The sequence below is a fragment of the Pongo pygmaeus genome, chromosome 4 (genome assembly GCF_028885625.2).
Source record: "Pongo pygmaeus isolate AG05252 chromosome 4, NHGRI_mPonPyg2-v2.0_pri, whole genome shotgun sequence".
NCBI classification, from domain to species: Eukaryota; Metazoa; Chordata; class Mammalia; order Primates; family Hominidae; genus Pongo; species Pongo pygmaeus.
In genome coordinates, this window is record NC_072377.2 from 70,043,353 (window position 1) to 70,070,230 (window position 26,878).

The window sequence follows — 26,878 nt, forward strand, 5'->3', positions numbered from 1 at the left end:
GACAATAAGATATAATTTCCATAAACCTTGTTTATTATTTGTTAAATTTGAATCTAATTTTTAGAAAATGTTTACTTTGCAAAGTCAATTATTTTTTATTTCTTAAATTTTTCATGCCATCTTTCTCTACTATATTTATTTTAAATAGCTTTGCTTGCTGACTGGGCAAAGGCTATTTTCCAGGCTAGCAAATGCTGTGCCTACAACAAATTAGCTTTTAAAAATCAAATTATACTGATTGCATATTTAGAAGTAGAATATTAAGTAACTTATTTTACTACCAAAAATAGTTCAGAAGAGAAGTAATTGAAATAAAGTCATTATTGTGCCACTCTAGGCCCCAGATTTTAAATTTCAGTGCTTCTAATATTAGCCTAGAGATCAATACCATGCATGTTTCAGTCTTATGGGTAAGATATGGAAGCTGCAGTGAGACGTCTTTCAAAACTTGTAAATAATATTGTCCTTTGAGTGTTGAACCATGAAATCGTCCCAGAGTGCGGGATGTCCTGATTGATACTAGAAAGCATTTTACTTATAGAAAAGTATCTTTAATATATATTTTTACTTACAAAAAGTAGTTTAGTTATAGAAAGCAATTAATATGCAAAGCCAGGAAGTATTAGCATACTTAAAGGCAAGGTTTAGATTCACCTAAAAAAAAAAATAAAAACTCATATCCAGAAGACATGCTATATGGTGAAAAGAAGAGGATGTACAGTAGCTACTTCTAATGGAAGGAGTCTTGGCTAATGGACTACCCCTTAGGGAGGTTTGTGGCAGATTTTCTAAAACCTGAAGGAGAATTCTTCAAGCAAAGGAGGCTGGAGAATTAGAGACACTAGGCAGCTGGAAGAGGCTTGGGGCAGAGAGGGAGACACCAGGGAAAGTTTGGGGAAAACAGGACTTGTGGGTATCTGAACCACCAAAGACAAGGAGGGTAATGGGGAGAACTGAGCCAGAAGAGGAAAGCAGAACCAGATCATCAGCCTAACCAAGTTTATGTGTGATCCTAAAGGGCTTTACCAGACAGGCTGATAGTGTTATGCGTTAAGTGCTATGTAAGTATTAACTATCATTATATTGCTGATAGTTTTACATTCTTCTCATTGGACATCGTATTCTAAGCACATTCCATGTAATTAAGTATTTCTTAGAAACCACTTTTTTTTTAAAGTTAAATGGCTGCATGGTATCTCAGGCATGATATTTAGCAATTCTATCATTGGAAATTTAAGGTACTTTCATTTCTTGGTATTTAAAATAACCAGTGAAGATGTCTATAAGCTTTAGATCTCATCTTTGATGGTTTCCTTGGGAATTTCTTGTTAAAGCGGAATTATAGGGTAGGAACATTTGACACTTTTAAGTATGGACCAATTTACACTCCCATCATGTTACACAGTTGACCAAGAAAAATTACTTTTTATCCTCACCTAATTGAGAGATGAGAAATGGTTTCTCACCTTTCAAATTTACATTTCCTTCTGACTAGCAAGATTAAAACTTTTTCATGTTTATTAGCCATTTTATCTTCTCTGTCACTTTCTTCACTCACTAAAAGGTGTTAATGTCCTACATGTTGATACGTAAGATCTTTACATATTAGACATGCATCATTTGCTCTAAATACTTTTTGCTAGTTGGTTTTCAATCTTGTCTTTTGCTACCCAGTTTTAAAGTTTTCTGTCTTATCCTTTATTAATACACTCAACTAATATTTATTGAACAACTATGTGCAAGGCATTTTTATAGACACATCATTAATGAACAAAATAGTCAAAAGTTTCTTGGAATGTGGTACTTAAATTTTAGTGAGAGGAGATAGACAATAACTGATAAGCATGATAAATAGGTAAATTATATTAGTTAATAAGTGCTTTGGGGGGAAAAATGGAGGACAGAAGGGGTTGGTGATGGGGATATGGAGGCTGCAATTTTAAATAATGCTTTGGGTAGGTCTTATTGAGAAGATGACTTTTGAGGAAGGACTTGGAAAAAAGAGAGTTATTGTGCAGATTATCTGGAAGAAGAGCATAGTAGACAGAGTGAATAGTCAGCGCAAAAGTCCCAAGGGCTGGAACATGCCTGAAATGTTTAATCGAAGAGGTTGGAGTGAACCAAAGAATGAAGTAGAAAAAAATGAAGTCAGAGAGGTAATGGTGTGTGTATGAAATCATGTAGGCCACTGTATAAGACTTGGGTGAATGGAGGGTTCTCGGCAGAGGGCATGATTCAACTATTTTTTAAAGAATAGCTCTTTGAATGTTGTGCTGAAAACAGAATAGTGGTAGCAGTGAAAATGGTGAGAAGTGGTCTGATTCTGGACGTATTTTAAAAGTATAGTCAACAAGGATTTCTGATGGATTGGATGTAGGGTGAGAGAAAAGAGAGGCATCAAGGACCAGAGGTTTTTGGCCACTGGACTGTGGATTTAGCAACATGGAGGTAATTAGTAATGGTGAAGTAGCAGGGAGTAAAAAAGAATGGTGTCCTGGAAGCCAAGGAAATAACTGGATCAACTGCTGCTAAAAGAAATCAATTAAGATGAGAATGAACTGGACTGTGCATTTAGCAACACTGAGGTCATTAGTAATGTCTGTGATTTCTCCCACTGTTTTTTACATATTTATGTTATTTTCTATTGGTGAAATGATACATTAATTATTTCTACAATCATTCAACTTTTCCTAACACTATTCATTGAATAATTCATTTCTTTGCTATGTTTGTTTAGACTAACTTCCGATCAGCAAAGATCCATATTCCTTCACCTTTGCTCATTTTGGACTCATATTTATATGGAGTGAGTGAATGGGATTGTGGCACAACTGTGTCCTTTTAATAAACCACATCTAAATCAGTTATAATGGCAAAGCCTTAAGGTTGGGCAAGTTACTACGATTGGCTTTAATGTAGTTTATGCATAGGAGAGGGACAGTCACACTTCCGTTAAGTCACTCAGAAATTGTTACCTTCTTATCAAATGTGTAGTTATTTTCCTCATAGAAGCATGGAGGAAAAAAGGTAAGCATGGAAATCAATTTTTTTGTTACTGAATTATTTCCCTTATTTGACTTTCATAAGGAAATACTCAAAAACCACTTCAAAATAACTCAATTCTCACTCATACACATAGCATTTCAGGACATCATATTTTCAATATTGCTACAAAAATTATTTTTAAGTGCAAATTTTTATAAGTGAAACGATGTCATAATTTCAAATAATTGTTTCATTTTGTTTTGTGTATCTGCAGGCAAGTCAAATGGAAAAACCAAAGCCCTCAATTCAAATGCAGCATCAAATGCAACAAATGAAACATACTATGAAGCTGATGATATAATTCAAGAAAAAACAATGGATGCAACATAAATCCACATTGCTTATTAACTAAAAATTCTGTGTTTTAAGTGCTTACTGAAGAGATGGGGCAAGAAAAATAAAGCATGCATTTGAAACGGTTTGTAATAGTGCTTTTCAAAAATTCGTCACTCACAAAGCAAGACACAGCTGCATTTTTGGTCATTCAGTTACTTTATTAAACGCACATTAAGGTTTTATTGGTTTTCCTTTGTATAAATTTACTTTTATTTGCTAATTAAGATGTTTCTGTATCACATGAGATTATGCTAATTATTCAGGAGAAATTAAATAATTTATCAATAACAAGATAAGCAATCCTATCTCAGTGAAGAACAATGAGAAGTTTATGTCACATTATCAGCATTTCTCAACTTTCTGATACTTACAGGCAGTTATTCTTATGAGATGGTACTGGATAGGTAAATATCAGGGGAACTGTCTTATAAACTAGAGGTGACTTGTTCTTAAGTCTCTTAGAAGTCAACCCACATCTTTTTAGATTTTTCTGGGCACAAACAATATATTCAGTAACAAAAAAATCATAATGTATAATCTGTACAATATTTTGTTTCAAGAGATAAGCATAACAAAAAATCCTTGGCTGATATATTTCCTAAATAATCTGTATAATGAAAGCTACAAAACAAATGAGTTCCCTGGTCCCACCTAATGCTATCACATTAATATCACCTAGAAATCTAGAAATAAAACTAATTTCTGCAAATTATAATTTTTAAAGATTTTTATTCATAAGTGTTTTCTATTATAACACAGACCTGGTTTTGTAATAGAATTCAACAGAAAAAAAAAAGGGAACGATTTTAAGCAGCTCTACTGAGCATATCTACTATGTCCTGTAAAGTTTTTGTAGTCAGAAAACTAGCATTTCAGACAAGATCTGGCATATTTAGGGTGGTATGGCCATAGCCAAAAACTAGCATTTCAAAATGTGCTGAATACAGCTTCTCTGGTCTGATATATAAAAAAGAATACCTTATTTTTCTTGGGCATGCAAAGCTCAGGGTTACAAACTTTTCGTCATTAGCCTGTCAAAATTTCTACCAAGAACTAAGGTTATCTTCTAGACGAGAACTAACAGAAATTTCTGTGATGATGGAAATGTTCTTTCTATATCCGCTCTAATATGGTAGCCACCAGTCACATGTGGCTACTGAGCACTTAAAATGTGGCTAATGCAACTGAAAAAATAAAATTTTTCATTTATTTAATTAATTTAAATAACGCTATGTGGCTATACTGGCACCATAGTTCCAGATCACTATTGCAACAACCTACTGCCAAAGTTGAACTTCACATTCAAAAAGACAATTTTGCAAATGTTTAAATATTAAAATTGCTTAAAGTATATGTTAAGTTTGAAAATTAAGACATTTCCATTATAAAAATGACATTTTACACGGCCATAAAAACAAAGAATTTTCACTTATTTTTTGTGAAAGTTCATAAAGCTTTTATGGGTGCTTCTTGATCTTTGATACAACTTTGATTTTAAAGTATCCCAGAAAATTTGCTATCTTGATATACAGTAACTTAATAATATTACCATATTGTCTCAGGTGAAAATCTAGGTTGAGAAAAATTTAGTTAAGGCACTGGCACCATTCTACTTTTGTTGCTCATGGGCAAGGACTATAAATGGCACAAGAAGCAGGAAACAAGACAGAGCTAGCAAAAATACTCACTGCCCCAACTCCTCCCAATTTGTGAGAAAGGCATAGTGGGGTCAGGCATGACTGGATGCATCATGGGTTGTGCTATAGAAATGAAACCCCAATTCTCTGCCACTCTACCTATTTTTAGAGGAGTTGGGAGGAGATATTGAGATCAGAAGACTGGCCTTCGCAACTGGGATTATTGTCACACTGGCATAAGAAACCTACTGTTCTTGGGCACCCAATGTCCAGGAAGTTTTGGTCTCAGCACTAGGATCAGCTGGAGTCCTTGAAGCACTCCCTGCTGAGCTAGCTTATCACTAGGTTACCTGAGGTAGAACCACAGGGCTCATCCAGTGGACCAACTGGTATGTCTCTCTGTAACTCTGAAGCAGTTGTGCTTCACAGGTTAAGCCAAATTTTAAAAGTAAGGGGCCTTATTAAATTACAGCACATTTTGTACACTGAAAAATATTCTAAATGGTTTTTTTGGACCTAACAAATATTAAAATAGTGATAGAATTTAAGTCAGTCAAAAATAACCTAAAATACAATTAAGAACAAAACACATCTCAAAGTATGTACATGTACATATAACTCTGGGGATGGATCTAATAAAGAATACAGTAGCTTTATGTGTTTTTAGATGATTTAGGTTACTGTGTAATTTTTGGAAATGAGACCATAGAAAGAAATGTGAGTCTAATAATACAGCCTAAAATAATCAAATTATATTTTATGTAGCCTTCTAATGAAAGCAATTTCATCTTTTAAAAATGGTGGGATTAATCGGATTATGAAATTGATAAAACCAAACCCTAATAAAAGTCATTTGTTTCCTTAAAACCTTTTTTTTTTTTTGAGATAGAGTCTCGCTCTGTTGCCCAGGCTGGAGTACAGTGGTGTGATCTCAGCTTACTGCAACTTCCACCTCCTGGGTTCGAGTGATTCTCCTGCCTCAGACTCCAGAGTAGCTGGGAGTACAGGTGCCTGTCACCACGTCCGGCTAATTTTTGTATTTTTAGTAGAGACAGGGTTTCGCCAAGTTGGCCAGGCTGGTCTTGAACTCCTGAACTCAAGTGATCCGCCCACCTCGGCCTCTCAAAGTGCTGGGATTACAGGCGTGAGCCACTGTGCCCGGCCCCCCTTAAAACTCTTTAATGGTGTCTCATTGCTTACAGATCACAGTTCAAGCTCCTAAACACGGAACACACGACTCCTTCCTCCTGTTCCTAAGAACTTAAAATGGTAGTCTCAATTCTTACCACTGCCTGCCTCGCCTATGATACACCAGCAACACCAGATTGCTTGTAATTCTTGACAAACACAAAACACAGCTCGTTTTACATCTGGTATTTGTTCACAGTACTCAATCTGTCAGGAACTGCCATAACCCTCATTCTTATCCTTAATCAAATTGCAATTCAGTCACTACTTTCTCTAGGTAGCCTCTTCTAATTTATCCAGACTACATTAGGTACCCCTGAGTTTCTATAAACTCATGTTCATGTCAATTACTGCACTAATTATCTAACGGTGTATGCTCTGGTATTTCTCCTACCAACTACACTATGAAGTCCTTCAGGGAGGCAAATGTGTCTTACTTATCTCTGTATCCCCAGGACTTAGCACAGCATTTGCCATGTTAGGTACTCAATAAATATTTGTTGAAGAAAGGATTCAATAGCATTTTTATCAACATTATTAACAACTCTTCAGCCTAGTTTACTCTGAAGGTAAACTAGGGTTATATAATTTTAGATACACTTGTAAATACAAACACATATAGTTGTTTTACTTCTCATTTATTGTGTTTTGACCTCAGAGAACCAAAGATGTAAATGGAGATGTATATTAAGTATGAAGAAATAGGGATACCTCTGAGAAATATCAGCCAACACATGATATGCAAAAAAAAAAAAAGGGGAAATTGTGTGGTGAGAAGGTCCATCAACCCAAAAATAATGGCCATAAAGTGCCAGATAATCTAGTTCCAGATGCAAACCTAAATATAAATTCTGTCTGCATTTGGTGAAAATGACATGCATTAGGTTGTAAGAATATGAACCAAATATCAATTATCTGCTTGAAGAAGTTGAATGTGTTTAACTGTTATATTAATAAATTCAACCTTTACTATTATAGAATGTTGTTTATAATAATTTCTAAAATGAATATTGCTTGAATTTTAAAATATTGATAATTATATATATTAAACCTAGAAGTGATTTCAGAGATAATCTGGTACAATATTTTATAGATGAAAGACACCAAGGCCCAGGGAAACTAAGTGATTTTGTTCAAGATCATACAGTAGTTAGAATGACCAGGACTGTTATGCTGCTAAATTCAGTTTTCCTTCTGGTACATACTGCCTGGGAGGGAATTTCATTAATTTTCTTCTAAAACGTATTCATGAGATTTGCATCCAATCTCAATAATAGTATCATTTTAGAAGAAAATTACTTCAGCGAAAATAAATTTTTATTCAATTTCATAAACTATGCTAAAATTATGGGAAATTTACTTAGAAATACCAAGATAATTTCTGGGGGGAAAATTACTGATCATTAAAATATTTTAATTTGCATACTACATTAGTTAATGAGGAGTGACTTTTGCTCTTCTCAATCATTATTGTGTCACCATTCAGAAACCTAATGAGCCAATTTATAATCTCTACAATTAACAGTAATAAAACTTACAAGTAATTAGCTATTTCGCTACAATTACTATCATTTTTAACTATCTTACTCAATGGAATGAGGTTATTGCCTTTGTAGCATTTTCTAATTATTTTTTAATATTTTATTTTACTATTATTTTTTCAAGGCTAGTCAAGTCAAGCAGTGGGAGTAGAGAAACACCACTGCACTTGGGCCAGCCTCGTTTTTAAAAAAGCTTTATATTAAAAACCGATTTTTAAAATCTTGATAATCAAAGAACTATATTTTCAAAAAACTAGCAGCAAAGGCAAAACAAATCCCTAAAAACCTACTGGCTCTGTATTTTTTCTCCCAGTAACTGACTGACCTATTTAAACAAAATCATTTCCTTTTGAGAGGCCCAAATGACTAAATTAGGTTATGGAAAGGCTGAAAGGTGAGAGCTCTCATGGCTGCAATGCTATTATAGAAGAGGGCTGTGGATACAGCTTCCCTAGAATTTAAGCATGGATAAGCATATGTTAAGAGGAGTTATAAGGCTCCCTGAGTCTTACTGAGGGTATCCACATTGGGTGCCAGGTGAAACAAGAATCAGTAAACCTTTCTAGCCTGTGAGGTTAAGTATACTTAGCTGATTTCACTATCATGAATTCACCTGCAGCCGTATCTGTAGGTTATCAATTTGAAAATTTCTAAGTGCACCATAGTGAGGTATTTGCAATCTTTGGTGCTGTGCCATGACATTGGTTGATGTTTGATGCTTCTACAACATAAGCATTTACTTTAGTGGACATAAGGGATACCTAAGTATTAAGCAAAGTGACACTGATCAATGTGAAAATAGAAATTTAAAAAACATATCTACTAATATGTGTTTGAAAATGCTTACCCATATAAAATTTCCATTATTATATAAAGGCTTTCATGATGCAACTCCCTGGCTCTTAAATTTTAAAAAGTACAGAATAAAATACTTAATTATTTTTTTGACACTGCTTTTGAGGTTGCCACTAAAGTAAAAGAGAGAAACACCTCAAACTGGTCATTTATGAAAACATAAGTTCAGTGTGAAACTTGCTTTAAAACTACAAATTATGTCAGACAAAATAAATATATATGCTCACATTTATAAAATTTTCCACAGTACTCATAGAAACAAGCTTCATAAAATTTACATACTGAATACAATAAAAATCAGTTCTAATAAAGATTTAGCTATCTTCCTAAATAAAAATTTCTGTGTTTGAGGTATCACTGTAAGACATGCCAATATGGCACATTTGTAAAACAACCCAGGAGTCTATCCTAAAAATCACGACCAACTCAGCATCATCTCTGCAGACTTACTAACAGGCTGAACTAATCTCTTTATACAAGAAATATTTTAATTATTACAAAAACAAAGGAGGCAGGTACTAGAAATTCTGCATTTCATAGAAGAGTAAAACTTTGTTAGAGATATTTTCACGATCATCTACCTGCAGACACCATTCATTTAAAAAGTCCTAGTCAAGACCATTAAGCAGCTGCATCTTCTATGACTTTGAAAAAAAATCCCTAGAGATTTAAAAAACTGAAGAATTTCACTATCTTTAAAAGATATTATATTATAGTATATAAAGCTATTAAATTTCTCTGTGTCAAGAGCAAAACATTACCCCTTACCTTGCTTCATCATTGGAAGGTAGACACCTGATTCAGCAATACTCATTAACTGCTAGGTAGATGAACTGTGTTGATGGCAGTAAAGCCATTTTACAATCAACTTATGAAGTAGTAACACTAGCCAAACACACAGAGACACAAATACCAAAAATGATGTGTTTAGTATACACAAATAGCTATACTTGGGGCATGGCTATCAAGTAACAAGACTGATTTAATACTTTACAGTTATAGCACATTAAAAATATATTGCCAGAGGGATAATGGTCCCAAATACGAAAAATGTCTATATGGAAAAGGCTGTGATTTATTGCAAAGCATAATATATAGCAAATTCCAAGGAAGGGCAAACACATTTTAAAAACAAATTTTTAAATTTAATGGCTTAAGCCAAAGTCTCAGTTACTTTCTGGAGAATTCAGAACTATTAGGGGTAGAAGAATGCTTTTCCTTTTTTCTCTTCTTTTTTTCCTTTTTGTGATGTTTCCCTTTTTTTGATTTACTCTTTTTTTCTTTTTTCTTTTCTTTCTTCTGATATTTTTGTTTCTTTTGTTTTGAAGTGTCCTCTTCAGTGGAACTGGATGAGTAAGACCTATGGATAATAATACATACTGACTGAGAATTGCATTTATGACTGATAGATAAATTTCAGTGGGATTTGAACTGCCTTAAATTCTTCTTGGAGTAAGGTAGAGAGTATAAACATAAACTTAAAATATGCTTCATATATTTGCATTCCCTTAAAACGATGAATTTAGAATTTTTGCTGCTTGGTCACAGAAACTAACAAAACTAGTATCTGTTCCACTCAATACTAGTAATGAGTTTTAAAGTCAGTAAGGATGAAATTTTTTTTCTGTGATTTTTGGTTTTTCATGCAGTCATATCATTCAAAATCCTAAAAGGCAAACAAAGGGGTATTCACCAAGCCTTATTATATTCACTTATATAATAACTTCGCATATTTTCTTAAAAGTGCCTCAAAAGTTGCAATTCTCTATTTTAAAGGGCTATAATTGTACGTTCATATGAATGAATGAAAGCTGAAAGTTAGCAAAATAAAAGCACTCTTGGTAATTCTTCTGATTTTTCAAGTACTTGGTCCCCCTAGACGGAGAGTGATACAGATGAATACTTGCATTACAAAATAATTTTCATTAGTTACAAAAGGATGCTTTTATGCTATATATAAATGAAAAAGGATGGGTTATCATTGTGCTTTTGAAAAATATTAATCTAATACTAAATTGGAAAAATTGGTTCGATTCCTTCCTCTAATATTCATTAAAAAAAGAAAAAGAAAAGAACAGAAAACCCTATCTTTTAAGATCTTACTTACAGAGATGTGCAACATTCTACCTATACTCAAACTCAAAATATGAGTGACAAGACAGAAACTGAGTTAATTTAAAATGTAAAAAAACGTATCTAAAGAGTTAGTTTAGTGATCTAAATATTAGGAGTTAAAACTCAAACTAAGAAAATCTGAGATGGATATAAAGGAGGTGCCAATGTAAATTCAGGAGACTACAGGGCTCCAAGGCTATTTTGTGTCTGTATAGTGTGTGAATTCCTTGACTGCCTTCCTCCGTTAGTGACTCAGAGTTTTCCCTTATTTTTGTAATGTTGTGTTCCTTTTTCCTCCTTGTTTGTCTACTTACTTAGACTTCCGATCATCTGTTAAAGCTTATTTTCTCATGTATTCTCCTGCACCCTTGCCTCTTCAGTTGTTCTTCTCAAATCTTGTCTACTTTCCTGTTTTAAAGACCCTGCTTGACTTGACCTCTGGATTCTGACTAAAGCTTCTTCCCTGCCTGCGCTTTTTTCTTTAGCTTTTTGGTCCTGAAGTTTTTTTTTTGTTTCTTTTTTTTTTTTTTGAGACGGAGTTTCACTCTTGTTGCCCAGGCTGGAGTGCAATGGCATGATCTCGGCTCACTGAAACCTCCACGCCCCCGAGTTCAAGCGATTCTCCTGCCTCAGCCTCCCAAGTAGCTGGGATTACAGGCACCCACCTGTAATCAACCGGCTAATTTTTTTTGTATTTTTAGTACAGATGGGGTTTCACTGTGTTGGCCAGGCTGATCTCAAACTCCAGACCTCAGGTGATCGACCCACCTTTGCCTCCCAAAGTGCTGGGATTATAGGAGTGAGCCACCGTGCCTGGCCTGAAGTCTCCTTTTTAAGGCAAAATTTCAGGCTGTGGCATAGCAACACTTTCAGGGGGCACTATCTCTGCTAAGTGTGCACAGAAAAGTTAATTTAATTTCAGGTTTGTGATGCTCCAGGTAAAGAGGCCCAAATAAATAATCTGTTACTATAAAAGAAATATTTGGGAGGCTGAGGCGGGCGGATCACAAGGTCAGGAGATTGAGACCATCCTGGCTAACACGGTGAAACCACCCCGTCTCTACTAAAAATACAAAAAAAATTAGTCGGGCGTGGTGGTGGGTACCTGTAGTCCCAGCTACTGGGGAGGCTGAGGGAGGAGAATGGCGTGAACACAGGAGGCGGAGCTTGCAGTGAGCTGAGACTGCGCCACTGGACTCCAGCCTGGACAACAGAGCGAGACTCTGTCTCAAAAAAAAAAGAAATATACAGATGTACCTCAACTTACGATGGAGTCACGCCTTGATAAATCTATCTGAAGCCGAAAATACACAAAATACACCTAACCTACTGAACATCATAGCTTAACCTGGCTGCCCTTAAATATGCTCAGAACACTTACATTAGCCTCTAGTTGGGCAAAATCATCTAACACAAAGCCTATTTTATAATAAAGCATTGAATATCTCATGTAATTTATTGAATACTGTCCTGAAAGTGAAAAATAGAATGGTTGTATGGGTACTTGAAGTACATTTCTACTGCACCATCATAAAGTTGAAAGATCATATCAAACCACATAAATTGGGAACTATCTGTATCAGAATTTGGAAGACTATCAGATATCGTTTCCTATGAGCAATCCATCTTGCTGTGCTAGAACAAATGATTTAATAATACGTTAACAGAAAACCCTGAGCTCTACATTCCTATTTGTTTTTATATTAAAGATTATTAGTTAACTCTTAACACTTGAAAGTGGGCTACTTTTCCAATTTATAAGATACCTGAAATATTAAAATACATGTATTAAATGCTCTATAAAAACTACAAAGTGGCAGCCCCTGGTTTCTACAATCTATTCTGTATGAGAACTGGGTCTAAACTAGAAATAATTATGGTTAAGTGCTTTTAAAAAATGCCTGTATGTGTAAATTTATGCTAGTACGAATGAAACTGCACTCATTAACAAGAGAAGTGGCCACTTACTACTTTCAATAATTTCTTTAACCAGTTAGTTTTTAAAAGAGTTAATAGTAAAAATGCACAGGTGGCTGAAGACTGGAAGGAAGTTGTGATGCTAAAAATTCCTTCAGGTCTTTCACAACCCATATCAGCCACCATATATATATATATGAAATTGTCATGCTAAATATATATAAATACAAAGGTGTGTGTATGTATGTGTGTATGTGCATATAATTACATATATATATATATATTTTTTTTTTTTTTGGTGGGCGGGGGGCAGATAGGGTCTTGCTGTGTTGCCCAGGCTGGAGTACAGTGGTGTGATCACATCTCCTGGGCTCAAGCAATCCTCTCACCTCAGCCTTCCATGTAGCTGGGAACACAGGTACATGCCACCACACTTGGATAATTTTTTTTTTCCTTTTTGCAGAGATGAGGTCTCCCTATGTTGCCCAAGCCTGTCTCAAACTTCTGGGCTCAAGCCATTCTCCTGCCTTGACCTCTCAAAGTGCTGGGATTATAGGCATGAGCCATCGCACCTGGACAGCATGACAAGTTCTATTAAATTCTATTAATAAGTTAATTTATTAGCCATGGTAATATTACAAGAATACAAATATTTTAGTCAATTTCATGTATATGAAGACAAAATATATATTAAGAGTTTAAACTTAAGCTCAATGAAAAGCTTAGTTGTTGAAGAAAAAATATTAAATTAACTGTATTATACACAAAAAATAAAATTTTATAATCCATCCTAAACTCCTAGGCCTGCTTTGTTTTTTAAAATGCTGTTAAAAAAATACCTTTTCCTTTTTTTTTTCAATTTGATTTTTTCTTTGCTTTTTTCTTTTTTCTTTTCCTCTTCTTCATTTATTCCTGTGGGGGAGAGGTGAGATGAAAAAAATCTGGTCATCATGATTCTATATATTAATATGGCACGTATATATGTTAAAATTTTAGCTATTGGTGAATTTCACTGGTTAGGATATTGTACTTCTTTTGTAATAATTTTCCCCTTTCTTAATTATCTTTATCCATTAAAAAACTCATAAAAGTATTAAATGTTTTTTATAAACATTTCAAATACTAAGTCCATCAGGTAAAAAAATGCAAGTACCCCACCTCTAATTCCCATAGGATATCAATGCCAGTGGTTTGATGGGTACCGTTTGGGCCTTAAAAGGCAGAATACTACAACAGTGCACAGTTTTAAAATTTTCTTTTGCAACAAAATTAGGATCATGCAATACGTATTATTCTCTAACTTGTTTTTTAAATACACTATTTGGTGTGTATTCTTGTAGGCATTCTTTATATAAAACCAAATACACACACATTTACTCATAAACACATAGTTGCATGTAAGTTCCAAGTATTTTTTGCCTTTGAAAAATGTACTGTCACATATATTTTGCAGCTTTTTTTTTCACTTAACATAGGAGATATTTACCTTTGTCATTAAATATATATCAATATCATTATTAAACACAGAATAGTGTTCCCATTAACCATATTTTATCAATTTCTACTTTCATTGTTAGAAACAATAAGCAATGGAAATCTCTGTACATATAAGAAGTATTTCTGGGTGACAGAACTTGTTTACATATATTTAAAGAAAAAGCAGGCTGGGCGCGGTGGCTCATGCCTGTAATCCCAGCACTTTGGGAGGCGAGGCGGGTGGATCATGAGGTCAGAAGTTTGAGACTAGGCTGGACAACATGGTGAAACCCCATTTCTACTAAAAATACAAAAAATTAGCCAGGCGTGGCGGCAGGAGCCTGTAATCCCAGCTACTCGGGAGGAAGCCTTGGAGTTATTTGGCAAGGTAGAGAACAGACATCAGTTTGTCTCATAAAGTCCTAGGAGATTCTTATTGACCACACTTTATTCAACAAATATTTACTAAATGCTTATGTGTCAAGTCCTGTGCTATGTACTGGGTCTTTGCTATGCATGATCCTTGCCCACAGGGAACTTATAGTTAAGTGGTGAGAAAGAAAATTAACAGGCAAAGATAGCATTCTAAGTGAACAGCAAGGATAGTGCATGTCAGGAAGAGGAAATTGGTGCCAAAGCTCCAAGGCAAAAAGAGTTTGGTGCATTCTAGAAACTAAGAAGAGGTTGTTGCAGATAAAAGGGGAGGGGCAACTATGAATAAGAATGAACATGAATGAGAACAGATGAACAATATCATAAATACATGTAGAATACCTTAAAATGAGAGGCCAGAGAGGTAAGCAGGAACTTGCTTATTCAAGACAATGAAGGCGGCAGTAAGGATTTTACATTCTAAGTGAGATGAACTGTGTGATCGGCAGACTTACAAGGTAAATGAATTGGAAAGGGCTAAGGGGAAAAGGCAGGGGAATAATAAAGTAACTGGAGTAGCGCAGGCCAGAGATAGTGGTGTCCTGAATAAAGGCAGTGGAGGTGATATGTGTGTGGGAAGGATGATGGAACGAAAGGAATCAAGGATGACCACCAGGTTTTAAGCAGTGCCACTGATTAAAATGTGGATTGGTGGGAAGTGGGTAGGAGCCTGAAGGACAATTGTGGGTGGGAAGTAAAGATTTCAATTTTAGACATTTGAGATCTAAAAGACCTGTTTGACATCCAAGTAGGTAACTGAAGTAGGTAGTTTGGTATGTGATTCTGAAGTTTAGAGATTAGTCTGGACACACACACTAATCAGCTTATAGATAGTATTTAAAACTATGGGGAATAAATAAAATCATTTAGTAAGAGAATGATGAGAAAAAAATACAGGGAGTAAAGCCCAGGAAGATCATCTGCATCTTGAGGAACTCCAACATTTACGGGCTGAGAAGAGCAAGAAGAAGAGCTGTCAAAAAGACTGATAAAGAAGGGCCACAGGGTTGGAAGAATACCAGAACCAAGAAGTAGGAATGTTGAAGAGAGGGGCTACCTATCAAATAGTACCTAAAGGCCAATTAGAATGTGGATATAAAAACGTCAAATAGATTTGGCAAAAAGTAATTAAAGACCTTGACAAGTGGACTGAAAAACAAATGGAAATAAAAAGGTAGAGAAAGTAAGAATAAATAACTTTGATGAGACGTTTAGCTAGAAAGCAGCAGAGAAATGGAATGTTAGCTAGAGGGATGCAAAGGATCTAGGGAAGAACGATGGGAAAAACAAGAAAAAAAATTGATGCTGATTGAAATGATGATGCAGAGAGGGGATAACTGAAGGAATAAAATTCTTGAAGAAAAGAATTCATAGCAATTATGGTAGGGCACGCCTTTGAAAGGAGGGACAGTCCTTCCATTTTAACTGAAGGAAAGAAAAGAAAGATGGATATATACATGCAAATTTGTGGATTCAGTAATTGGAAGCTAAGATGCTCTCATTTGATGTCTTCTATTTTGTCAATGAAAGAGGGAGTCATTAGCCGAAGGAGGAAGGGAGAAGTGGAAAAGGTATAAAATAAGTATGTGGAGTGAACTTGCAAAAATAAATGCAAGCTGAGATTAGGGATCATGAATTTATAGAAACACCAGTCTGCCTCTTCACCTTTGCACTGCTGTAAGGGGATCAGCATGGAGAAGGCAAAGAGAGGTTCATCCATATATGGGGTTTTGCTAGATAAGGGTAAAAGATAAAGAAAGGAGTAAGGCAGTTACAGATATTTACAAAAGAATAATTATGATAACGTATGATGGAATCTAAGCTAGATAAAGGGAAGACTAACTGAATGAAAGTGGTGGGTCAATAGCCTGAGGGTCTTTACATTAAATAAACTGGAAAGATAAGAACTTGGAGTAAAAAGCGTAGAGTGTATGACATTAATTTTGGAGGCTGAGAACAAGGTCCAGGGTGCAATCATGGAAATGTGAGGCTAAGGTGAAGAGACAGAAAAGATCATTTTCAACGATAAGGTGGAGAAGATGAGTTAGGGTGTTGTCAGGTCATTCACAGGTCATCTAAGAAAGTCTCTAAGAACAATGAGAGGACTTGAGATGAAAAATAAGACAACTGAGAGTTTGAGGCTGGAGGATCGCATGAGACTCAGAGTTCGAAACCAGCCTGGTCAACATAGTGACACCATGTCTTTATAAAAGAAAAAAAAAATTAGCCAGGCATGGCGGTACATGCCTGTAGTCTCAGCTACACTGGAGGCTGAGGCGGAGGATTGGTTGGGCCCAGGAGTTTGAGGCTGCAGTGATTCCAGAAGCCACGATTGCATTACTGAACTCCAGCCTAGACAACAGAGTGGGCCCTTGTCTCAAAAAAAAAAAAAAGGACAGGAGTCTTAAAATAATTGTGAGGAATGGCCTGAACTAGATATAGGAAGACAATAAAAATGGGAAGAAGCAGGAAAGCCAAATGACAGGAGCCTCAAAAGGGCATTTTGCTAAGACAATATGTTGATGATGTCTTGAACATATAAAAAATGTGGGTTATTAAAGACAATCAGTGAGAAGTATGTAGTTTAGAGAACTAAAAATGTAATTAAGGAAAAAAAAATGGCCAGACCAAAGATAAAATGTATTAAGAAGGAAAGCAGTCTTGAAATTCCAAGAACTATTTTTAATGCCTTCCAGCTCTCAGTTATCTCTCTTCCTTTCTGGGTGTGGCGCTGGCCACCTCTTTCTTGCGTGCTATCAGCTAAGGTGTCAATGGTTGGCATACTAAGTTGGAAAAAATGATTAAAGGCAAGTGAAGAAAAAAGGATGGGGGAAATAAGGCATTTTTTAAAAAGTCACATCCAATGACAATGTACATCTGGAGACTCAGAAATTGTACAAATCAGTACTATAGGCTACTTATCTCTATTTCTAGTATCCAGGATTTTGTCAGTTATGCCAACAGCTTTTTAGAAAACTGGTCAATGCCATTTGTCCTGAAAAACTTCTCTCCATTATGAGAGAAGTACTAAAACAATGCAAGTGATGAAATGCTGGGAAAGATTCTATACTATTTAAGCAGAATGAATAAATGATTTTTGAAGCTCACCTATTTCAATTACATGAAATACTTGGAAATAACAAAACACTCTATCAGCTCAGGTTCGTATTTGCAAATGACATGACAATTTACACAGATATTCCCAAGGAGTCTACAAAAATCTAGAATTAGTGAGTTCAGCAAGAAGAAAAAATAAACATACAAAAATCAATTTATTTTTATTAGCAATGAACATGCAGAGAACAAAATTAAAGATACAGTATCATTTATAATTTTCCAAAAAAGTATATAAAACATGTATAGGACTTATATGCTGAAAACTACACAGTGCTGATGAAAGAAATCCAGGAAGTTCTAAATAAAAAGACACATCATGTTAATGGATCAGAAGACTCAACAAAGTAATGACGTCCACTCTCCCCAAACTGATATACATATTTAATGCAATTCCTATTCAAAATCCTAGCAAAGCTTTCTGTAAATATAGTCAGGAGTTTAAAATTTTTATGGAAATGAAAAGGAACTAAAATAGCTTGAACAATTTTGATGAAGAATAAAGTGGGAAGAATTAGTATCCCCATTCAAGACCTTTTATAGCTATATAAATAAAGACTATGTGGTGTTAGTGGAGGCAAAGACACATTAATCAATGAAACAGTACAGAGAATCCAGAAACGAGCACACACATAGAACCAACTGATTTTTTGGGGGGGAAAAAGAAAAGCAAAGTAATTTAATGCAGGAAAGACACTTTTTAAGAAATGGTGTTGGAACAACTGAACACCCATAGAAAAAAATAAATCAAGCCTCACTGCTTACATAAAAATCAACTCAAAATTTATCATGGACTTAAATGTAAAATTAAAACCATGAAACTTTTAGAAAAAAAAAAAGAGCATTTTTCAGATCTATGCATAGGCAAAGAGTTCTTATATTTGACACCAAAAGCACAGTCTATAAAAGGAAAACCGATAAATTGGACTTCATCAAAATTAAAAACTACTGCTTTGTGAAAGACCTGGTAAGAGGATAAAAAAGACAAATGCCATACTGGGAGTAAATATTTTCAAAACAGGTATCTGACAAAGGACTAGTGTCTAGAATGGTATAAAGAATATCAACATGTATAAAGAACATACAAAATATACACATGTACCCACATATATATACACACACACATATATGTATGTTCAGAACTCAACATTCAACAGTAATGAAAAGATGTATAACATCATTAGCCATTAGGAAAATGTAAATAAAACCACAATGGGCTATAACTACACATGTGTTAGAATGCTAAGCACAAAAATGCTGGTGACAACACCAAATGCTGGTCACTCATACGTTTCTCGTAGGGACGTAAAATGGTACAGCCACTGTAGAGTTTGACAGTTTATTAGGAAACAAAACATATAACTGCCATAACAACCCAGCAATTTTACTCTGGGGCATATGTCTCATAGAAATAAAGACTTAAGTTCACCCAAATCCTGTTTATAGCAGTTTTATTAATAATAACCCCAAACTGACAATCCAGTGGATAAATACTTAAACAAACTGTAGTATATCCATAATATACACTACTATTCAGAAATAAAAAATAACGAATTAGTCAGTCTGTAGAGAATTATAATTAGTGAAAAAAGCTCATCAGAAGGGTTACATACTGTAAGACTATTTACAAAACATTATTGAAATGACAATATTATAAAAATAGAGAGCAAAGTTTTGATTTACAGGGCTTAGGAAGGTGGTGAGGGCAAGAGAAAAGTGGATGTAGGTATCAAAAGACAGTATGAATGGTCGTTGTGGTGATGGAAATGTTCTGTGTAGACTGTATCAAAGACATTATCCTGCTTTGAAACTATACTTTTCGAAGATGTTACCACTGAGGGAAACCAGGTAAGGGACAAAAGGGGTCTCTATGTGATTTCTTACAGCTACATGTTAATCTACAATATTCTCAAAATAAAAATTTCGATTAAAAAATCAATTATCACATATGTATGGGTCTATTCTGTTCCATTGATCTATCTTTACATTGATACTACACTTTCATGATTACCTGTGGCTTTACAATAAATCTTGAAAAGAGGTTGTGTTAGTTTTTCAATTTTACTAATCCTTTTGAAAGTGTTTTGGCTTTTCTAGGTTCTTTACATTTCCACAAGTACTTTAGAATTGGCTTGTCAATTTTTTTTTTATTTTTATTTTTAGAGATAAGGTCTTGCTTGGCTTGTCGGTTTCTCAAATGGCCTGCTGGAATTTTGATTGTGATTGCTTTTTTTTTTATAGATCTGCTTGGGGAGAAGGGACATTTCTTTTAAAATTGAAACTTCCACTCAATGAATATAGCGTATCTTTATTTATTTCTTTAACGTCCCTCAACAATATTTTGTAAAATATGTTTCAGTCTTGCATACCTTGTCAGATTTATATTCTTAGTATTTCATTTTTTATGCTACTGTAAAAGATATCTGTAAAATTTTAACTTCTGATTCTTCCTTGCCAGTGTACAGAAATAAATTGATTTCTGCTAACTGATCTTGTAGACTCTTGCAACTTTGCTAAACTCAGTTATTAGTTCTAGAAGCTTTTTTGAAAGATTCTGTAGATACTTCTACATAGATGATCATTTCATCTACAAAAAAAAGACAGTTTTAAACTCTTTCCTGAAATCTGGATGCCTTTATTTTTCATACCTTATTGCAGTGGCTAGAATCTCCAGCAGAATGTTGAGTAGAAGTGGTATGAGTGGACATATTTGCCTTGTTTCTTATGTTATGGAAGGCCTTCAGTCTTTTATCATTAAGTATGATGTAACATTTTGGTTTTTTATAGATTTTGTATGAAGTTAATGAAGTTCTCTTCTCTTTCTAATTGGCTCAGAATTTTTTATCAGAAGTATATGATGGACTTGCTGAACAATTTTTCTTAAAATATTGTGACAATAATATAGGTTTTTTTTTTAGTCTCTTAAATATCATGAATTACACTGACTTCTGAATGTAAAACAAATGTATTCCTGAAATAAAACCAACTTAGTCATATTATACTTTTTATATACTGCTGGATTCAATTTGCTAAAAATTAAGAATTTTTGCATCTGTATTAATAAGTAACTTTCTTTTCTTGTAATATCTTAATCTGGTTTTGTTATAAGGGTAATGCTGGTCTTATAAATTGAGTTGAGAAATACTCTCCTCCCTTCAATTTTTAAAAAGATTTTATGTACAAATTGTATTATTTCTCCTTTAAATGTTTTCTCATTAGAGAAGCCATTGGGCATGAAGTTTGCTGAAAGTTTTTAAACTAAACATTTAACTTAAGAGATACGAGGGTACTCTTCATATTTTAGATTTCTTCTTCAAACTTCTGCTGGTTTGTATCTTTCAAGTAATTTGTCCATTTTATCTAAGTTATCCAATTTATTGGCATAAAGTTCTTTAAAACATTATCTTCTCCCTTTTATATCCATATGATCTGTAGTGTTATCAATTCTCTCATTTCTGATATCAGTAATATATGCTTTTTCTCTTTTTAAAATCTCATTAGTTTGGATAGTGATTTTTCAGTTTATGGACCTTCTCAAATAACCAGTTTTTGGTTTTATTGATTTTCTGTAGTTTTGTTTTCCATTTCATTGATTCACCTCTGATCTTTATTATTCCCTTTCTTCTGCTTACTATGGGTTTAATTTGTTCTTTCTTCTAGTTTGTTAAGGTGGAAGTTGAAGTCATAGATTAGTATTGTAAGTTTGTCTCTAAGTACTTCTTTGGAGGCATACCACAAATGCGTTTTTATTTTCATTCAGTTAAAATTACCTTCTAATTTTCTTTTGCTCTTTTTTTGTTGATCCAATAGACTATTTACAATTACGTTAAATTATAAACATTTGGGAATTTTCTAAGTAGCTTTCTGCTATGCCCCAGAATCAGGTCTATCTTGATAGGTACACTTAAAAAAAAAAAAATGTGTATTTTGCTGTTGTTGGGTGAGGTGTTACATAAAGGTTAAATAGGTCAAGTTGGTTGATAGTGTTACTCAAGTCTTCCATGTCCTCACAGATTTACTGTCTACTTGTGCCATTAGTTAATGAGAAAGGTGTTGAGATCGCTGGCTATAATTGCAAATTTGTGTATCCATAAGAATTTTTATCTATGGTTATACCAGGATTTGTTTCAGATATTTGTTAGTAGGTGCATAAACACTTAGAATTTTTTTTTTTTTTGAGATGGAGTTTCACTCTGTTGCTCAGACTGGAATGCAGTAGCGTGATCTCGGCTCACTGCAATCTCTGCCTCCCGGGTTCAAGTGATTCTCCTGCCTGAGCCTCCCGAGTAGCTGGTATTACAGGCATGCGCCACCATGCCCGGCTACGTTTTTGTATTTTTAGTAGAGATGGGGTTTTGCCATGTTGACCAGGCTGGTCTCGAACTCCTGACCTCAGGTGATCCGCCTACCTCGGCCTTCCAAAATGCTGGGATTACAGGTGTGAGTCACCATGCCAGGCCAACACTTAGAATTTTTATATTCTCTTGACCAAATGACCCTTTTATCATTAGGAAAAAAAACCTCTTTATTCCTGGTATTCTTTGCTTTGAAATCTACTTGGTCTGACATTAAAATTGTCACTTTAGCTTTCCTTTTAGTAGTTGTCTCTCTTCTTTTTTTTTCTAGAGTTATAATAATTTCAGACTAACTACTGCAAACATGTCCCCAAAAAGTTATAAAGAACTAAGGAAATAAAACAGTAGCAATGGGAATAATTTCCTCTTCCACTTAGCAATGATGGATAAGGAGTTCACTTACTAGGTTTTATAGAGAAATTGGTTCCAATAAAAACAAAATATACAGAATATGCTGTCCAACACCAGCAGAATACATTCTTCTTAACCACACAGAACATTCTCCAGAACAGAGCATGTTAGGCGACAAAATAAGTCTTCACAAATTTAAGAAGACTGGAATTATATTGAATATCTTTTCTGACCACAATGGTATGAAAATGTAAATCAGTAATGAAAGAAAAACTGGAAAATTCACATACATGTAGAAATTAAACCACACACACCTGACCAACCATTGGGTCAAAGAAGAAATCAAAAGAGAAATTTAAAAAAATCTTGAGATAGATGAAATTACAACACACCACAATTTATGGGATTCAGCAAAAGCAGTACTAAAAGGGAAATTTATATGATAAATGATTTTATTAAGAAAGAAGAGGACAAAGTGAGGTGGTTCGTACTGTCTGTCAAAAGAAAAGAAAAAAAAAGAAAAGAAGGATCTCAAAAAAACACAACCAAACATTATACCTTTAAGAAACTAGAAAAAAAAAAACACAATAAATGAAATAGAGACTAGAAAAACAACAGAAAAGCTCAAAGAAACTAAGAGTTTTTTAATAAAAAGATAAAACTGACATATCTTTAACTAGACTAACTCAGAAAAAAAGATACGACCAAAATTAGAACTGAAAAAAGAAAGTATAAGTGATGTCATAGAAATATAAAGGGGTGTTATATAAATATATAACTATATAAGAGAATACAAGGAACATTTATATGCCAACAAATTGGATAACTTACAAGAATACATTCCTTGAAACATAAAATGTATCAGGAGTGAATCATGAAGAAATCGAAAATAGGAACAGACCAGTAACAAGTAAAGACACTGGGTCAGTAATCCTCCCAACAGAGAAAAGCCCAGGACTAGATGGCTTTGCTGGTGAAGTCTACCAAACATTTAAAGAGCAATTAAGCCAATTCTTCTAAAGCACTTCTAAAGAACTGGAGAGAAGAGATCACTTTCAAACTTATTTTACAAGGCTGGCATCACCCTGATACCAAAGCCAGACAAAGGTAACTTAAGAAAATAAAATTACAGACCAATACACCTGATGAACATATATGCAACAATCTTCAGCAAAATTCTAGCAAACCAAACTCAGCAGCACATTAAAAGGATCATACACTATGATCAAGTGGGATTCATCCATGGGATACAAGGATGGCTCAATATATGCAAATCAATAAATGTGAAACACCACATTAAGAAAGGAAGGCTAAAAATCAAATGAATATTTCAATAGATGCAGAAAGAGCATTTGACAATATATGTGCTCGTGGATTGAAAGAATATTGTTAAAATGCCTACATTATCTAAAGCAATCTATGGATTCAATGGAATCCCTACCAAAATCCCAATGGCTCTTTTGACAGATATATAAAACATAATCCAAAAATGTATATGGAACCACAAAAGACCCCATACAGCCAAAGCAATCTGAAGAAGAACAAAGCTGTAGACATCACATTCCTTGATTTCAAAATATATTACACAGCTATAGTAATTAAAATAGTATTGTACTGACATAAAGACAGACACATAGACCAATGGAACAGAATAGGAAGTCCAGGAATAAACCCATGCATATATGATGAACTGACCAAGAGGGGTGTTAAGAACACACAATGGGAAAAGGATGTCTTCAGCAAATGGTCTTGGGTCAAGTGTATATCCACATACAAAAGAATAAAACTGTACCCTCACCTCATGCCATATATAAAAATCAACCTAAAATGAAGATATCTGAAAACAACTTTATTCTATTTTCACACTTGGCTAATAATTTGGTTGAGAATATTATTTTGACTTGGATATAATTTCCCTTCCAAAATGTGAAGGCATTCCCCACATCTATTAGCTTTCAGGACTGCTTTAGAGAAGTGGAAAGCTATTCTGACTCCTGATCTTTGACTGATGACTTGTTTAATCCCTGATCCTGGAAGCCTGGATTATATTTTCCTTGTTCCCTGTGATATGAAGTTTTATAATGGTGTGCCTTTGTGTGGGTCTATTTTTAGCTCTGTGTTTGGTACTTGTGAAACCTTTTCAACTGTAAACTAAAGTCCTTCAGTTTTTGGAAATTTTCTTTCTGGGACTCATTTGAGTGAAGTATTTCCTAGACTAATTGTGATATATGTCTGGGAACCAAATAGGTGAAGAAAGTTCTCAGCCTTTAACTTCCTCCCTGCTTTCAGCTATGGTTAGTGTGTCCCAGTCTAAAGAACCTATGTCTTACCCTGTCTAGAAAATAAACCTCCAGTAGTCTGCTGGGGTGATGAAGGGAAGTCATCTGACTTCATAGGGGAAGGGAACTGAGGGTCTAACTTGGGGAGACTTCAAACCAATCCTCCTGTTTTTAGCCTTATATTCAGCCAGAGGTACCCCAGGATACAAATTATCATGTCTTTACGGGATTTTAGAATATATGTCGGGTTACTTCAAAGCTTTCCACACTGCTAAAGAATTTAGCTTTTTCAAGAGTGTAATCAGTTATCACTCATCTGCTTTTCAGTTTCCAAAATTTTACTGCTATTCCCTCCTAACTCATTTTCTTTGCCCTTGTGAGTTTATGTCTTTAAATTTTTTTCTACTTCTGTCATTTTAGTAGTATTTCAGTAGAGAACAAAAGTGTGTGTATTCAATCAACTGTCTTTACCCTGAAGCTGTATATACTCATATATGATATGACTCTTGTTTGCCCTCTTTGGGATTCTCTCCCTCTTTTTCCTTTTCAGCTTGTCCTAGCACCTTACATTTGACTTCTTCACTTACCTTAACTGGACATAATATGGAAAGCTTGATATTAAAAACAAAGTTTATTGTTTAATGTTCATCGATAATCTAAAGTAAAATGAATTTAAAATTTGTAACTCTCTCATTCCTTGTCTAAGATTATATTCACATAAGTTATATTTTATTTCAGAGTGATATTTACCATATTGCATTTTGTAGTTTACAAAGTAGTTTAATTTATGGCATCACGTTTACTCCCTAAAAACCCCACTGCAAGGATGAGCTATTTTACACACAACATGGGAAAGAAAGGGTTAAATAACAGGTTTGCTATCCTCTCTCTCTCTAGGGAGAGAGGAGGATGTGCCCAGGGAAGACAGAGAGTGACCTGGAGAAATCTCTCTGAAACACACTAACAACAGATCTCCTGGAAAAAAAATAAATGATATCTGTTAGCCATAGAATCCCTATTTATATAATTATCATTTACATCCTTTTAGTAGGATGTAACTGAGATTGCTTATGGTTAATAAACCTGGAATCTATGGATTTATGGGGCATAGCTCCCTGGAAAATGTAACTATCCAAGCATAAAATGAGTATGTTTCATGACCAAATCAACTTTCTTTGGTATAAGTAATAAAGAAACTTATGTTAATATTGATCAGAGTGGGTTATGAAGTAGAAAGGAAATACCTGGGGAGCTGTATTGGCATGCCCAGAACGCTCTGCTTTGCCTATGCCTCATGATCACTTGTATACTTGAAATTATTAGTGAAGCTTGATACTGGCTAAGATCACCGATCTGCATGAGCATCATTTGACAATCCAACATTTTGTGTTATCCCACAAGGCAGCTGAGCCTCAGGATGGTTAAGTGACTTGGTGAAAGTCATGTGCTAAAACAAATTGCCAAATAGGACTAGAAACCAAATCTTAAATCATACTTTGTCAGCCATTTGACACATATCCTAATGTGATGGGGGAAAAACAACAACAAAAAACATAAGCTGTGTGTCAGAAATAGACTTGCCTCCTGGATCTGTAATTGCTTAGCTGTTCAATCTTAGGCAAATAACTTGCAATATTTAAAACCTATTTCCTATGCAGTAGCTCTTACATAAACTATAAAAGAGATCTTAGTAAGTATAATGGAAAGCGTGATATAACATGACAGAACATTTACAAACATTTCTAAAGAATGGAAAAAAAAATTGCTTACTTTTTTCCTGTAATGCCTGCAATTTATTCAGTTCTTCATTCTCTTCATCGCTATCTTCACTACTTGTACTGCTGACATCCAAAACTATGTCCCTTTTAGGGTCTACTCGGAGAAAATTGCGGCATTCAAAAGTCAGGTGACCAGCTAAGTGAAACAAACAAAAAAAATGTGAATGATAAAACTATAGATACGTTATGTATTTTTGCATGTTTTGCTGCCTCACGGTAACCAGTAAGTACAATTTCAATAATATAATGTAGACAGCTTTAACTTTCATTCAGTTGGTAGTAGTTTGGTTATTTTCCCTATACTTTTCCATGAATGCAATACTCAGAAAGAACTTTTTCCTTTCTTCATCAGAACTCCTTATTCAATAAGTATTTTGGGGGGCCACTTCTTACGGATTTCAAAGTATTGAGTTATTCTACTTCCCTTTCTAAAAATACAGTAATATCTTTAACTAAACT

The 26,878-nt window shown here is 34.5% G+C and overlaps 2 protein-coding genes across 4 annotated transcripts in view; one reads left to right on the forward strand and one right to left on the reverse strand.

Annotated features, from left to right (window-relative positions):
• Window positions 1–7,923, forward strand: part of SHISAL2B (shisa like 2B) — a 26,053-nt gene extending 18,130 nt beyond the window's left edge. Inside the window, exon 3 of the mRNA XM_054487498.2 lies at window positions 3,260–7,923. Coding sequence (XP_054343473.1) covers window positions 3,260–3,375 — 116 coding nt within the window. The 3' untranslated portion in view covers window positions 3,376–7,923. The remainder of the gene's footprint in view (window positions 1–3,259) is intronic.
• The window catches only part of SREK1IP1 (SREK1 interacting protein 1), a 50,621-nt gene continuing 27,261 nt past the window's right edge, over window positions 3,519–26,878 (reverse strand). For 2 of the 3 annotated variants that reach the window (XM_054487502.2, XM_054487501.2), the window contains 3 exons: window positions 26,412–26,555; window positions 13,474–13,546; window positions 3,519–9,962 (listed from right to left, as the gene is read on the reverse strand). In XM_054487502.2, coding sequence (XP_054343477.2) covers window positions 9,773–9,962; window positions 13,474–13,546; window positions 26,412–26,555 — 407 coding nt within the window. In that variant the 3' untranslated portion in view covers window positions 3,519–9,772. The remainder of the gene's footprint in view (window positions 9,963–13,473; window positions 13,547–26,411; window positions 26,556–26,878) is intronic. The other variant, XM_054487503.2, reaches the window with a different exon arrangement.